This window comes from Filicampus tigris, chromosome 3, assembly GCF_054856515.1.
Source record: "Filicampus tigris isolate MCC_2025a chromosome 3, RoL_Ftig_1.0, whole genome shotgun sequence".
Classification (NCBI taxonomy): domain Eukaryota; kingdom Metazoa; phylum Chordata; class Actinopteri; order Syngnathiformes; family Syngnathidae; genus Filicampus; species Filicampus tigris.
In genome coordinates, this window is record NC_141219.1 from 15,711,862 (window position 1) to 15,728,173 (window position 16,312).

Sequence of the window (16,312 nt, forward strand, 5' to 3'; positions counted from 1 at the left end):
TAAAAAATAACACCTCTTGTTCAAACAGATAGCGCGCTATTATGCGATTATTTTGTGTATCTACATCATCCCCAAAGAGCTTTACAAAGCCTCACATGCACATGCCAAAAAAACAAAAAGCAAGGGATGGCCTTATTGTCTTCTGTAACACCATATGGCCCCCAATGAAATGTTTACTACGTATGAAGATAAAAGGCTTCACCTTGCTGGTTAAACTTGGACGTCCGGACAAGTTGACCCATCATTTGGATTAATCACTTTGAGTTTTTGGCTTTGGGAAATGAATAAAGAATACATCCTTCATATGTGGATGGTCGTAGTGTCTGGAGTCGTGCCTGCAAGTTTCATAGCAGCGTTTACTTGCCATGTTTCTTTCTGAGAAAAATGGGCAGAATACAAGCAGCACTAACAGGAGTCGTCTGCGAGCGAGCATCTGTCATTGTCAACGGTCTATGGTGTGACTCTGACGTCACGCGGCATGCTATTACGACCCATTGGCTGACCAAAAACATGCCTGATGTAAAATAGACAAATCAAATCAAGTAGCATACTTACCAGCATCGAACGAAACCATGATTATCGATGTCAGGTTATAGACGATTACATAATGGGCAAAAATTCACTTCTGCTTATGATTAATCAGTCTTTAAAAAAAAAAAGAAATTATCGCCGGCAAAATGGGCGCTCGCCATAGGCGGATAGATGGACCGGTCAGTCGGCTAGGCGGAATGCCCAGTTCTGCAAATATTCAACCAAACCATATAATTTCATTTAAGATACTAAACTGAAGGTGCACAACTACATAAATTCAGTCTTGTCTGCAGACCCTGCAGAGTGTAGAGCAGTGTAAACACTGCTGTAATACGCATATTCCCTCCATCCAAGATATGTATTACATTTTCAAATAGAGTGATTAGTCTGCTTCCTTTGCAGGATGTCCTAATGAACTTGGCCAAGGCAGTGGCCAATGCTGCCGCCATGTTGGTCTTGAAGGCAAAGAACGTGGCCCAGGTTGCAGAGGACACGGTTCTTCAGAACCGAGTCATTGCCGCTGCCACCCAGTGCGCCCTGTCTACCTCGCAGCTGGTGGCGTGTGCCAAGGTAGTGCATAAACCGGAATAAACCTTGCTGAGTGATCATCTGTCTTTATCATCATGACATCGCCTTCCATATGCTTGTAGGTGGTGAGTCCCACTATCAGCTCCCCCGTTTGCCAGGAGCAGCTCATCGAAGCCGGGAAGCTAGTGGACCGCTCGGTGGAGAGCTGCGTCCAGGCCTGCCTCTCAGCTACAGAGGACGGAGAACTCCTCAAACAGGTCGGTTGTTATTACCCTTGCAAAGGTGGGCGTGGATTCTTTTTATGACGGTTTGGTATTCTTTCACAGCTGTTCCCATAACATTTTGGTGTGAATCTGCAACTTAAACTCATCATAACAATTCTCCTAAAATATAAAAAAAAGATTTATATAAATTAAGTGTAACTACACCTTATTGGTAGAGCAGCACTTAATTAAATACACATGAACAAGGGATAAAAAAAGATATAAGCAATGTAAATTTAACATTTCATCCAAATTACTGTAATGTGAAAAAGCTATCTCTATCCTACTCTATTAGAATGTGTTTTTTTTTGTGTCAAGCCTTGTAATGTCAGACCAAATTTCAACAGTTTCTGTTCCAGGTTAACCATTCGGCAGCAATGTCAGTTTTGCATAGAACTCAAACCTTTTGCTATGTCTACTATATGCCAGGGTTGTGCTGTTGTATGCCATTAGAAACAAATTAGGTTCTAATGGGTTGTGTGTCTTTGGTGCTCTTACATTTTGTCCCATTTGGATGGATCTTTGAAGCCCTTACTGAGATGATTAGATGGTTGCCATTTACTCATTGATCTGTTACAAGTGACTTGGTAGTATTTTTAAATCATTGATTGGGGAATATGTTAGGTTGATGAACACGGGTCTCATAAGAAGCTCCTGTCATGTTTTGTAGGTGAGCGCAGCAGCCAGCGTGGTGAATCAAGCTCTGGAAGATTTGCTGCAACACGTCCGCCAGTACACTTCCAGAGGAGAGCCCATCGGTCGCTACGACCAGGCCACCGACACCATCATGACCGTTACTGAGAGCATCTTCATCTCCATGGGCGATGCAGGTCAGTCCAAAATCCAGAACAAATTCATCATGGCATCCAAATGTTCCTAGTGAATGACTTCAGGAAAATGACATTCCTATCGTAATGTATGCCTCCTGCTGTCCTCCACACAGGAGAGATGGTCCGTCAGGCCCGGGTGCTGGCCCAGGCCACCTCGGACCTGGTGAACGCCATGAGGTCGGATGCTGAAGCCGAGGTGGACGTGGACAACTCCAAGAAGTTGCTGGCGGCAGCTAAATTGTTGGCCGACGCCACCGCCAGGATGGTGGAAGCGGCCAAGGTATTTACTTCACTCTCATTCAGCCTTTAACTACTGGCCATCCTACTACTCACACAACAACAACTACTACTACAGTACTATACTATTACTACTCATACTACTTCTACTACGACTCTACTACTACTCATAATACTAGTACCACTCATACGAGTACTATTACAACCCTCAAAATGAGCGGTTTCACATCGCAGTTGGCGAATGAAAATTCACATTTCGCGCTTCATTAGAACACATTGAATTGTAAAACTGAGAATCACAGGTTTGTAACTTTTTCCGATAACTGAACCGCGGCAACTGTCCCAAACGCTTTGCTGGGTTGGACGCGAACACATTAATATGCTGCAAAAGTGCTAAACTCACTAACGCGCGGGTGCTACGCCACCTCAGCTAACTAGCAGTGGCATTCGGCTGGGTGCTAGTTTAGGTAAACACGTTGTGGAGTTAATCATCTTTGCCTCTATGGTGGCAATATTAATAAAAATAATGAATAAGCTCCTTACAAGTATCATTCTCACCAAGGGATAACGTGTAGTCATTAACGCAAGACGTAGAAATTATACTAATTGCTAAGATTTACATAAAATCATTAAATGCTTGGGTGATCGAGTACACTTTTTACAGAGGTCTTGTTGGAACCGTGTTAAAGCCGTGATTCAGCTTTGAACAGCAAAATAGCAGGCAGTTTAATAAGTGTCTTGAGTGAAAATTATGCACATAATTATAAATAATGTTATACACACAGCCGAACAGGACCGGAAACCAGCAATGAATTATATTGTGGCACATTATAGCCGGGACTTGTGGCCTGAAAAATAAAAAGTATATGAATATAGATGATTGAATATTAATATTTCATCATCATCATCGTCATAGCAGTAGTTTGACTTTATGGTTACCTCATGGCCTGGAAGTTGTTGTAGATGAATTTAGTGACACTTCCTAAGGAGACTTGTCCTGTCCAATATGGTTCAGTCTTCCAACAACATTACATAATTTAGGAACTATATTAAAAACAGCTCTCTGCAATGCAGTACATTCTATATCAGTGTAAACTTTATTGTTTGAAGCAATTCTGACACATCTGTTAAATTAAATCCCATGAAGTTGTGCAACTGTACTTTGATGAAGTGGCCAGTGAGTGAGTAATGACTTAACCATATAAAGTCATTCTACGTCAATTGGAATTAAAAACATCTGACCTGACAATGAACTGTACTTTTAGTTTGACATTTTAATTAAGTCTGTACAGGATTATAAAACAAAACTCTGCCTACGCTCATTGTGTCACTTTGGCTCCACTCACTTGGTCTGGACCATGATCAAAGCACAGAAAACATCCCAAAACTGGAAGTTGATGTGTATGAATGTTAAGTCACTGCGATTCCAAGCACGGCTTAATGCGGCTCTGTTTGATCCAAATTTAGCCTGTGTAATAACCCCTCACAAATTACTGTAACACGATTCTTAGTACACATTCCTGCCTTGAATCAAGTCTTAAGGTGTCGCAGCTAATAATATGCAGACTCAGAAACGTAGTGTAATATACTACGTGACAGTTATGGCAAAGTTACCATACTAAAATAAGACAAAGCGTGATAAATTCATCAAATAAATTTATCTGTCAACTGGATCAAACTCGACAAATAGCTCCCCACTTTCCACCATGACAATGAACAGACGTCCTCCACCTATTTACTTTAAATCAAGCCTTAATTTATCACCAGTTGCCTCTTTACCCATATCTGCTGGACCTTATTGGCATGGCGACGGATGAACTGATAAGATTTAAAGAGGAAATCAACCCAAATATATTTTTTCAAGAATATGTTCCCAGCAGGCCCACTAGTTGAAACACGGCATTCTGATTAAACCATTAAGGACGGGAGCGCATAGCCGCGTTTCTACCACTACAGGCGGGAGCGCTGTTGCGTCTTTCTACCTTTTAAGCCGGGAGAGCGGATACGTCTGTGTCTTTTTTAAATCCAATTCTCGGTCTCTTAGCCAATTAATGCATCAGAATATACACGTGGCGGAGTCGCGAGACCGTGGACTATGTCCTGGATTTTTTTTCGAAAAGGCTAATGGCGGACTCCGTCGATCACCGGAGGTCTGAAATAAGTAACGGCGGTGATATAGACGACGCAGTTGTGGACTTTGAACCAGTCAAATATGATTTATGGTTAAGATGTTTGTAGACAATGACGATATTGACGTCTTTGTAACAGAATAGAGGATGTTAATTGCCACTCAATTTAAAAAAGAATAAAAAATAGTGATTCTCTTGCACTGACACGTTATTTTTACATCTTCAACTGAAACAGTAAATAATAATAAACTTTGGCCTGTGTGAAAGCCACATATATAAGATCTCAAATTCCTTTAGAATTAAGTTTCTATCTGCTACATGGGCTGAGGTATCAATTATTTTGTAGGTGTTGAATTTCTGGGAGAACCTCAGGTTCAAGAGGGTGTTTCGCAAACGCAATATTAATCAGAATGCCGTGTTTCAACTAGTGGGCCTGCTGGGAACATATTCTTGAAAAAAATATGTTTGGGTTGATTTCCTTCCAAGACTTTTGGACAGATCTTATTTTTTTTTACCTTCTCCCCTGTTTCTGCATACTATATTGCCATAGCAAACAGTGGCAGGGACTTAAAAAACCTTGTTAGTGTTGGCCCATTCATGCAAGCCATACCGTCATTAGTCCCTCGGGAATTAGCACGTTTTGATAATTATGCAAATGCCCTGTTCTGCTTAATCGGCGTCAACAGGCAGATGGCGGCAATAAATGCGACTGGTCTGAAAGGAAACTTACCCACAGCAAAAATAGAACGTTTTCAAATGTACTTTGTTGACATAACATTCACAGCTCGCCATTATATTTGAAGTTTAAAGACTTTCTCCAAAAAATTGATAGTGTGAATTTGTATTTATCTATATATATTTTTTGTCTGTTCGTCAAGAGCAGGGGTGGGAACAGTATAGCACTGCGCCACATCAAGTTCTTTGATTTAGTCGTATTATTTGTCCACAATGTCTCCGTAAGATCAACAATTGAGATTTTAGTGTTGCTAACATTTCTGGCCTAACCCCTAATGAATGGATTACTATGCTTGTGAGGATAAGTGGCTCAGAAAATGGATGGATGGATTAATGTGAAACAATATTTTTGTTCATACAATGATTAGTGAGGCCAATAAACCCAATGATTTGGACTCAAACAATCTGACCACAGCTAACCAATAGACATATAAAAGACCATTTTTCGGCGCAGGCATTCAAGTTACTAAAATGCCTTCTGGCTTTTGGAAAGCTGCTGTGTGCTTATATATCTATGGGTGTGTGTGTGTGTGGTGTGTCCTTAGGGTGCAGCGGCCTATCCTGAGAACGAAGATCAGCAGCAGCGTCTGAGGGAGGCTGCTGAGGGTCTGCGAGTGGCCACCAACGCTGCTGCTCAGAACGCCATCAAGAAGAAGCTGATCAACAGGCTGGAGGTTCGCGGGGATCAGACTGGGGGCCAAGCGGGCGGAGATGACTGATTTCAACCCTTTTTGCTTTTTTTTTTTTTTTTTTTTTCAAAAACAGAGATGAACACTTTCAGCTTACATTCTCTTAAAAAGCTCAGTCTGAAATGTATCGGTTTATGTCACTTTCTTTCAAACATTCACACATTCCGAGTAAATGTCATCTCAGAGGCCTTGAATGGATGGTTAAAATTATGTGATTCGGTGTGTGTGTTTTGTGCTTCAGAATGCTGCCAAGCAAGGTGCAGCGGCAGCTACGCAAACCATAGCCGCCTCTCAGAATGCTGCCGCCTCTAACAAGAACACAGCCGCTCACCAGCAGTTGGTTCAGAGCTGCAAGGTGAGCATGATTGGGTTATTTATTAAATGTAGTATACCCAAGGGCAGTGAATCCCAACCAGTGTGCGGCAGCACATTGGTTTGTCATGAGAGACCATCAGGTGTGCTGTGAGAAATTATCCATTTTCGCTGAATTGGTCTGTAAATGATTCATTTACAACAAATAGGGTCTGTTCATTTGTCTATGCCAGTGACATAAAGACAGGCAAAACAATTAAATGCTCTACCCACCATGATAGTCATTAGTTCTTACTGTGGGGTCAGAGGCCAGTTGCATTTCACAGCTTGGTGGTAGAAGCTTTTTTTTGAAGCCTCGCGGTTCGAGAATTTAGTGTCCCGTGGTGTTTTCCCAGAGAGCCAGGTCGGAGAAACCTACAAGGTTTAATGGGAAAAAATGGCAGTGTAGTTTTTGCATATTCAAAAATAGCAATTTGCAAATAAAACAATATATTATAAATGCACAAGCCAGTGGCAAAATGTGCAATTGACAGCTCCCTTGTTGCTCATTATCCAAGGTTAGTTTTGAATACTCTTTACTTACTATGTGACTGTAGTAATGATAAACAATTAGATGATTTCATGATCACAAGGCATCTGACCGTTTCACGTAAGTATGACAGCAGTTATGTTAGCCAGGAGACATTGTGTACTGCACTCCATGTATTTGCGCTGTACATTTTCCCCTCTCCTACTGTAAGAGATCACAACGCCTTGTCCGTCCTTATTTAGTATGAACATTAAATCTTGACAAACTTTCTGTTTTGATTACCATTCATAATTAACCATCGATTGCTGTATTTTCTTGTGTGTTATTTAGGCGGTGGCTGACCACATCCCTCAGCTGGTCCAGGGCGTGCGCAGCAGTCAGGCCAAACCGGACGACATCAGTGCACAACTTGCCCTCATTATTGCAAGCCAGAACTTCCTACAGGTGCAACACATAACACACACACACTCACACTTACGCACATGTGCTTTTGGCAAGGGAATGTTGAAACTTGATGCCCCAGAATTGTCAGGACTACTTTGGGAATGAGGCTGAAGAAAGTATAAATAGCGATTGTTCCATGTTGGGACATTTTTAAAATGGACCCACAGCCTATATTTCTTTTAACTAATAGCTGAAGAAACACTCCTGTGGTGCAGTTACTTCACGAGCTCATTGATTCAACTGCTCTATTTCAACAAATGGTAGCAGGGGGAGTTTATTTACTCAAACAAAGGTTGCTATTACACAATGTTACCGATTTTATTACAATGGATGTCAAGTGAAGTGAAGTGGAGTTTAAAAGGACTCTTATGGAGAAATGGCAAAAAAAAAAAAAAAAAGGCACTCTGGGTGGAATTAATGTCCTGTAGTATTCCAGAACGTGAACCTTGATGCACACAATATTGTGGAGCGGCTACTAATGATCATTGAAGGAAGCATCTCCACAATATGTGCCCATTTACGTGCCCATGTACAGCAAGTGCTGCTGTTTTGCTTAGCAACAGACTTCAAATATGATCAGTAACTCTTTAACGTCCATTTGAGAGCAATACCATCTAAGAAATTGAATAAGTACAGTTACTACCCACTTTTTCCCTCAAAGAAAAATTGAGGCATATATTTGAGAGAGGTGTTTATGTCTTTAGTGGATGACAAATCCGGCAACTAATTAGGGCACAGCGTCTACACCGGGGGAAAAAAAATCCATTGGTTCCATTGGATTGACTTAATTCGGATGTTTATGTTGGATGTATTAAACTAACATATATCATTTGAATAATTTTGAAGAAAAGAGTAGAAAATTGTCAGTTGACCACATTTTAATCATGTGCAAGCGAAACTAAAGTGTGCTAGGGATGGCTATTATTTTAGAAAATGTGGTTTGTCATCAAGTTTATAGAGTTTTGCTTTACAAAGCTGATCTAAAAATAGATATTTTATGTTCCCTGCTCTACACAGCCGGGTAGTAAGATGGTGACCTCCGCAAAGTCATCGGTTCCCACGGTGACGGATCAGGCTGCAGCCATGCAACTGGGTCAGTGTGCCAAGAACCTGGCCACTTGCCTGGCCGAGCTGAGGACAGCCGCGCAGAAGGTACCAGGCAAAATTTCATTTGGATTTTGTATTTAATACAGAGGAGTAGTTCATTTGTGAAAACTTCATATGAATAAGCGTGTCTCATAATTTCTGTGTTGCTATTTTATGAGTTGATCTGCTCAGCTGCTGAGATTTGCCTTGCAAATTTTATGGAAACACATCAGTAATCTGATAACTACTAAAGTACTGCAGTTTTCCTCCTAGGTTGTCTACCTTGGTTGATGTCACACCCTAAATATAACTTAATTATATAAGTTAAACTTATTTGTGTTTTTCTAGGCTCATGAGGCTTGTGGCCCCATGGAGATCGATTCTGCACTCACCGCCATCCAAACGCTGAAAAGTGAGCTGCAGGATGCCAAGCTTGCTGCCGGCAATGCGCAGCTGAAACCGCTGCCGGGAGAATCAGTAAGAAAAAGTCACTTTACTCATGAATGTAAGAAACTGCTATTTAAATTTTAAGGTTGTATTTTCTTAAATGCTTCTTTAGTTGGAGAGGTGCGCTCAGGAGTTGGGCAGCACGTCCAAGTCAGTTGGGTCCTCCATGGCTCAGCTACTCACGTGTGCTGCACAAGGCAATGAACACTACACAGGTTGGTACTGCGAATGAACTATAGGGTATGGCTGTGAATTGGGTGATATGGCTCTAAAATAAAATCGCAGATATTTCTTTAATATTTTTTTTTCAATTATAGAAAAGACTCATCAAAAAATTGCATTTTTCTAAATCAAGTTTTGTTCACGCTCTATTTCCAGCCATGTTGTTAGTGGAAATAGTGCACGTTAGCAGGGATGCACTTTGAACTACTGGAGCTGCAAAAACTAAAAATGAATCATTTGAAAAATAAATACAAAAATCATCCTGCCAAATCAACCCCAATTATTCGATGACATCAGTTAATCCCCTAGCTCTGCTTTAACACTAGGACTACCAGGTTTTTGAACCTATTAGACCTACGAGAGTGCTCTGACAATGACGCCATCGCCTAAAATAATTATTATTTGCTGCTAGAGTGTCTAATAAAGGTATGGTTTGTTAAAATAGATTTTTAAATAATGCAGTTCATGCACTGTACTGATGCTCATAGTAACTTGTGTGCGGTAGGCATCGCAGCCAGGGAGACGGCACATGCCTTGAAGACGCTGGCGCAGGCGGCCCGCGGAGTGGCCGCCTCTACAACCGATCCTAAAGCCGCTGCCGCCATGCTGGACTCGGCCCGCGACGTCATGGAGGGCTCAGCGCTTCTCATTCATGAGGCCAAGGAGGCGCTTATCTGCCCCGGAGATGCTGAGAGCCAGCAGAGGTTGGCCCAGGTGAGAGATCTGACAGCATTTTACATGAATCTGGATTTGGGGCATATTTTGTCAGACTTTTATACGTTGCTAATTAAATGTATATTTTTTAATTTTCTCTTATGCAACTGATCTTCCTTTTGAACAAAATACACTCACTGGGCATTCAGTATCTCTTGACATCCTCCACTGTATAAAAGGCTAAAATAAGAAGATCATTATACGTAGTCCACTGGCGGAGCTAGATGGGTATTCTGCAGGGCCCCCCCTGAAATATGCTTGGACCCCCAGGTGCCAGACCAGATAATTGACATTTTGGTATTTTCACCAAAAAAAATAAATATTTTTTTTCAGGATTTTTTTTCACAGCTCCCCCTGGCCCCTGTAGGGAACATGAAATGAATTTTATCAACATTTTCTGTAGCATTTTTGGTGTTTGTAATAAAAATAAATACATAAATAAATAAATAAATAAAGGGGTTTCTGGTGCAGTCCCCCTGAGATATCCTTGACAATCCCCACCATGCGCCCTCAAGGAAAAAAAAAAATCCTACCTAGTTAATAACTTAACCTAAATATTTCAAACATCCCTCAAGATGACAGCGCAATTTAACTTCACACCTTCTAAAATAAAGTGTTATTAAATTAATTAAATAAATTAATGAACTTTTTCACAAAATTGAGCATTATCATCTCATGAAAAATGTATTGATGCCCTGCCTGTACTATACCTGAAACGGGGTGTCAGTTATTCCTCAAAGCCTTAAATCCACCATTCAAACAAACGTCTTGAACTTGCCTCGGACACAATAAACAATGTTTCCATATATTCTTTTTCTTTGTACAAATTTGCAATGCGGGGATTTGCGATTTAGCACAAAGGCGATTGAAATGAGCGGAAGCGTCATCAATAATTTGTTTTTGCCATTATTCATAGGATTCAAAGTATTCAAATAGATTTCATAAAAACGTGAGATATTGTAATACAATATTGAGACGATATGGACCATTCCTCATATGTAGTTATTGAGATGTCTTCAATTTGATCGAAGTTTCCTTCAAAAGTTAGTGAGACTTCCTTAAACCTGCAGTTGCCTGATCAGAGAGTCTTTGTGGTAAATATTTGCATGCAGGAGAGGGAAGTAAGCAGCTCAACATCTGTCAAATTTAGCAAGGGAAAGCGTCGTAATTAAGCAGGTGGCATATTTCATAAGCACAACATCCTAAATGATTTATGCCCTACCATCTGATTTTCCCAACTTAATTAATACTGTAGGTCACTATAAACACAAAGGTGGTGCTGCTTGTTAATGCAGCAGCATTTTGGAATATAAATCATCACGCTTGTGATTGTTTTAAATGTTCCAGTGCTCTTCCTTGAACCTGCAGGTTGCCAAGGCCGTGTCTCATTCATTGAACAACTGCGTCAACTGCCTGCCTGGTCAGAAGGATGTGGACATGGCTCTCAAGAGCATTGGAGAGGCCAGCAAGAAGCTCCTCATTGAAAGTGTGAGTTGAACCAAGCCTCCTTTGTACAAAAATTCTTCTTCATAGGCACAGTTAGTTAATAGATGCTGGGGAAAAAACAGCAGCGTTGTAAGTCTTACTGTGCTTTTTAGATCCCGCCAGCCTCCAAGACCTTTCAGGAGGCTCAGAGCGAATTCAACCAGACGGCGGCCGACCTGAACCAGTCTGCAGGCGAGGTGGTTCACGCCTCCAGGGGCTCCAGCAGCCAGTTGGCGGTGGCGTCGGGGAAGTTCAGCGAAGACTTTGACGAGTTCCTCGACGCCGGCATCGAGATGGCAGGGCACACTCAGGTCCGTCTTGCTTCCCATGAACTTGACACACGATACATATTACGTATACGTACATATATTACACGTAACACAAAATAATTGTGGTAAGACGAGACACTGTCAGTGTAAATTGTACTTAGAGGAGCCGGTGAAATACTGTACATGCTGTAAATGAAAATATGTCATATTGTTAGTATTTTTTTCGGAATGGGCTTATGATAGCATGTCATGTGCTGGAATGTTGATTCCAGGGTAATTCTTCAAAATGCCATCGTAAATTTTTCCTTTTTCTATGTCAAACTCGATGCTGATTTTACAAAAATAAGCCCAACTGTGACCACGTTGAGCACCTTTAAAAAACAAGGCACATGGCGTACAAATTCTGCCGTCCATGTTTTACTTCTTTTGCCTACATAGATCCTCCATTTTCCTTGTGATTCTGCCCATTTGGGTCAATATCAATAAATAATAAAAGTTGAGCCTATCACAACTGTAAGGCAGAGCTTGTTATTTGTTGTTGCCATATTTTATGAAGCAAGGCACAGCAGTATTGGCAGCCCAATCACCCACCCATTTCTGTAAATTATAGTACCCATCCATCCATTTTCTAGAGCGCTTATTACTCATTAGTGTCGCGGGTGAGCTGGAGAGGCAGAGTACAAAGTAATCTGGTCACCAGCCAACCACAGGGCACATATGGACAAACAACTGTTCACCTTCACACATATGAATCATACATTAGAATCTTTGATGAGCCTAACGTGCAAGTTTTTAGAATGTGGAATGAAGTCTGAGTGACTCTGCTCACTGTTGTTATATGCCAAGTTCCCTATTAAATAAGAGCAACTATAGTGTGTTCTATTATTGCTTTCATCTATACGACTATTATTCTAGTCAATGGGTTTCATGTGCTGTTGTTTTGTGTCATGTGGCTCACCATCTCAGAAGAGGGACGACCAGGTGCAGGTGATCAGTAACCTGAAGAACATCTCCATGGCCTCCAGCAAGCTGCTGCTGGCCGCCAAGAGCCTGTCAGTGGATCCCGCTGCAGCCAACGCCAAGAACCTGCTAGCAGCCGCTGCAAGGTAGCACGGCAGTGTGTTATATGCATAGCTTTCAATGGTTCCGATGGTTGGTGTTTTTGTTTAAGTGGCCTTCCCTTCGGAGGAGTGTATTTTAAAGTGTATTGTCTACTAGGGCTACACGATGTTGGAAGAAAATGACATTGCGATTTGGGGGGGGGGTGGGTTGCGATATATATTGCGATGTTAAAAATAGAATTTCCACCAGATGACTTGAATAGATTTGTTTTTGAATAATTTGGTTAACTCACCATGACATCATTGTATTCATATAATACCGTTTAATCCAGACTAAGGGGGTTCATCTGTGAATGATGATTGCTGTATATAAAAGGGATCACAGAGGTCATGTCTCTCTAACATAATAGATTATTTAACATTGTATTTCACGCTTCAATGCAAACAGCAGCAAAATATTCAACATATTTTAAACAAAAAAGTAAAAAGAGCAGGCGGACTAGACCCTTGAGTCATTTAAAACAATAGAAGAAAATAAAAAACCTCTAAAGCAGCAGCAGAATTGTAAACACCTTTAAACTAAACTATAAAATATTAAAACATTTAAAAGCAGGTGTACGAGCGCTTGAGTTGTTTACAAAAATATATCATTAAGATAAAAAAAAAAACCTTTGTGAAACTGCAGCAAAGTTGTAAACAAATTAGTACGAAAATATTAAAACTTAAAGGGCAGGTGCATTAGTCCCCTGAGTTGTTCACAAAAACACAAAAATAATAACTAAAATGGTCTGTAAAACATATTGCATTTGTGATTTGTCGGTGCTGTTTGGACTTATTATCATAAGAAGTTATGCTGGCGAAGGCATCTGTAATTGTTTTTCAAGTAGATGAAGTTTCACCTCGAGTCCCACTTCTTAGTTTGAACTGCTCATACAGGGGCTCGTGACGGCGATTGCAGCAACAACGGCGAGGCACTGTTGGCAAAGGATGTTTTGTTGTTCTGAATCTTCCTTTTTATAGTCGAAATACTTTCATATTTTGGATGTTGACTTTCTTTTGGGGACTAAATCCACTGCCGCTTCTGCCGTCGTGTCCTCTTCCTCCATGTCGTCTCAAACCAAACAGCAGTCGCTTTGAGAGTGGAGGGGGAGGGGCCGGTCACTGGTTGGCAGGAGGGAGGAGGGGGTGAGCTTGCTGCTTTAATGAAGCAAAACAAATGTTTGCGTGTTCTAAGAAAAAAAAAAGTTATACATATTATTATGAAAACCTGATGTGCTCGAGAAAAAACGAGGGCAGATGTTTACTTGCATCTCTGATTAAAAATGTTGTAAAAATATGTTGACCAGTGTTATCAAACCATCTATAATGTTACAGTGGATAAAAATAATATATAACACACCTTTTAGTGTTTTTATAAACACTTAGGCCTACTATATTTTCCTGTTGGTCATTATGGTGGTACTTGGGAGAGGTCAGTATTTTTTGAAGTTGTACTTGGTGTAAAAGGCTTGAGAATCTCTGCTTTAGAGTATCATTTTCCGGTTCTTGTTTCAGAGCTGTAACTGACAGCATCAACCAGCTGATCACGCTGTGCACTCAGCAGGCGCCTGGCCAGAAGGAGTGTGATAATGCTCTGAGAGAGCTCGAGGTAAACCACACTCGTTTTTTAATCATTATGGTTTCCATGAAGCAACAGGTTTGAGGGGAATGACTTGGCTCTGCTTTGTTACTTCTGTTAAGCAAATTTTAAGCTTGAAACTGTCATGGATTACTCTTCTGTATTTATGTTAATTTAATAACCCTATTTATATTGAAGGTTGTTAGAACCGAGATGTTTCATCACGCTTGTTACAATTTTGTTGTTTCACTGGGTTTTGTATAAAAGGAAAAGGTGGAATAATGTTTTGCCACTGTGTAATAGAGATTGACTAAATTCTTCCAGGCTGTCCGAGGATTGCTGGACAACCCCAATGAACCCATCAATGACCTCTCCTACTTTGACTGTATCGAGAGTGTCATGGAAAATTCCAAGGTAGGCCTTCCAGGTCCACCAGCTGGGAGCAAAAACATCCCTCATATCCAACCATCCGTTACTTAACTTTTTTCATTCATGGTGGTCTGTCCAGGTCTTGGGTGAGTCAATGGCGGGAATTTCCCAGAACTGCAAGACGGGAGATGTGATGTCATTTGGAGACTGCGTCAGATTGGCCTCCAAGGCCTTGTGTGGGCTCACTGAAGCTGCTGGACAGGTGTGTACAAATTCCCAAATGTCATTGATTCATGTCTAGTGATTACAGTGTTCCTGCACTTTAGTATGGGTTATCGTTTACATCCTCGCAATTTTGCAGATTTTTTAAGAACATTTAAGAACATGTTCCCAGCAGGCCCACTACTGAAACACGGCATTCTGATTAATATTGCATTTGTGAAGTATGAGTTAAGCAGAAAAATCCACACGTTTTTAGCCATCTCAGGGGGCGGCCATTTTGTCATTTCTGTCAACTGAAAATGACATCACAGATGTTCAGGGCACAGATGGCAACCAATCATGGCTCAGCCACAGAAAACACATAAGCTGTGGTCGTTACCTGAGCCTTGAGCAAATGTAGCGTCATTTTCAGTCGACAGTAGTGACAAAATGGCCGCCCCCAGAGACGGCTAAAAACAAGTGGTTTAACTCTTATTCCACATATGCAATATTTATCAGAATGCCTTGTTTCAACTACTGGGCTTACATAGAACATATTCTTGAAAAAAATATGTTTGGGTTGACTTCCGCTTTAAGATTAAATGTAGCATGAAACGATAAAATTGTTTTGTTTTGTTTTTGTTTTTTTTATTGTTATATTGTGGCTTTTCATCTATAGCAGACTTTTTTATTTCTTAACCTTAGGCGTCCTACCTGGTGGGCGTGTCCGATCCCAACAGTCACGCAGGTCACCAGGGATTGGTGGACCCCATCCAGTTTGCTAAAGCTAACCAGGCAATTCAGACAGCCTGTCAGAATCTTGTGGACCCGGAGAGCAGCGCCTCCCAGGTACATGCAGCCATAAAATAAAACAACCTAACATGTATTTGTTGTTTATTGTCTTCCAGGTTAGAACTTTGCACTATAAAATGTCTGCATTCGGGTGAAAATTGTGCTCTACGCGTGGAGGGCTAATACAAGATATTACAATCACAGATACTTTGAGTAAATACTGCAGTGATCTTTAATGGACTATGAATCCTCTGACCCCTCCAACCACACCCCACTCCCCTTAATATCGCAGGTGCTCTCAGCAGCCACCATTGTTGCAAAGCACACATCTGCGCTGTGCAACGCCTGCCGCCTGGCCTCCTCCAAGACTACCAACCCAGTCGCCAAGAGGCACTTTGTCCAGTCGGCTAAGGAGGTAGCCAACAGTACCGCCAACCTGGTCAAAACCATTAAGGTGGGTCTAATCACATCTTCATCCAAGATTTAGCCTAACCCTAACTATAGACATTGGATTATGGAATTAATTTACCGTATTCATAGAATCTTATTTTACATTTGTTTCAAGTGTGATTATTTTGGTCAGCTAGCATGACTGCAAGAGCTCGTTCATGACCCTTTCCTGATGTCATCTTTTCCCTTAGGCTCTCGATGGAGATTTCTCAGATGAGAACAGGAACAGGTGTCGAGTGGCCACGGCTCCACTCATCGAAGCGGTGGAAAACCTGACAATATTTGCGTCCAACCCAGAATTTGCCAGCATCCCAGCTCAGATCAGCCACGAGGTCAGTTACGGTCGGCTGCTCTTTGTGTATCGAATACGC

The 16,312-nt window shown here is 41.2% G+C and overlaps 1 protein-coding gene and 1 long non-coding RNA gene across 2 annotated transcripts in view; one reads left to right on the top strand and one right to left on the bottom strand.

The window, feature by feature from the left end:
* tln2a (talin 2a) overlaps nt 1–16,312 on the top strand; it is an 88,181-nt gene that overhangs the window by 51,002 nt on the left and 20,867 nt on the right. The window contains exons 19-38 of the mRNA XM_086025259.1: nt 934–1,101; nt 1,182–1,316; nt 1,993–2,152; nt 2,266–2,432; nt 5,799–5,927; nt 6,184–6,297; nt 7,114–7,227; nt 8,245–8,379; nt 8,662–8,790; nt 8,873–8,975; nt 9,488–9,696; nt 11,065–11,184; nt 11,295–11,492; nt 12,417–12,556; nt 14,066–14,159; nt 14,454–14,543; nt 14,638–14,760; nt 15,405–15,548; nt 15,784–15,945; nt 16,133–16,273. Of these exons, the coding sequence (XP_085881385.1) occupies nt 934–1,101; nt 1,182–1,316; nt 1,993–2,152; nt 2,266–2,432; nt 5,799–5,927; nt 6,184–6,297; nt 7,114–7,227; nt 8,245–8,379; nt 8,662–8,790; nt 8,873–8,975; nt 9,488–9,696; nt 11,065–11,184; nt 11,295–11,492; nt 12,417–12,556; nt 14,066–14,159; nt 14,454–14,543; nt 14,638–14,760; nt 15,405–15,548; nt 15,784–15,945; nt 16,133–16,273 (2,775 nt within the window). The remainder of the gene's footprint in view (nt 1–933; nt 1,102–1,181; nt 1,317–1,992; nt 2,153–2,265; nt 2,433–5,798; nt 5,928–6,183; nt 6,298–7,113; nt 7,228–8,244; nt 8,380–8,661; nt 8,791–8,872; nt 8,976–9,487; nt 9,697–11,064; nt 11,185–11,294; nt 11,493–12,416; nt 12,557–14,065; nt 14,160–14,453; nt 14,544–14,637; nt 14,761–15,404; nt 15,549–15,783; nt 15,946–16,132; nt 16,274–16,312) is intronic.
* LOC147150044 (uncharacterized) lies at nt 10,480–13,600 on the bottom strand. The gene is made up of 3 exons (XR_015086087.1): nt 13,411–13,600; nt 12,409–12,549; nt 10,480–11,513 (listed from the first exon to the last, which is right to left on the bottom strand). It is a non-coding gene; the product is annotated as an uncharacterized LOC147150044 (long non-coding RNA).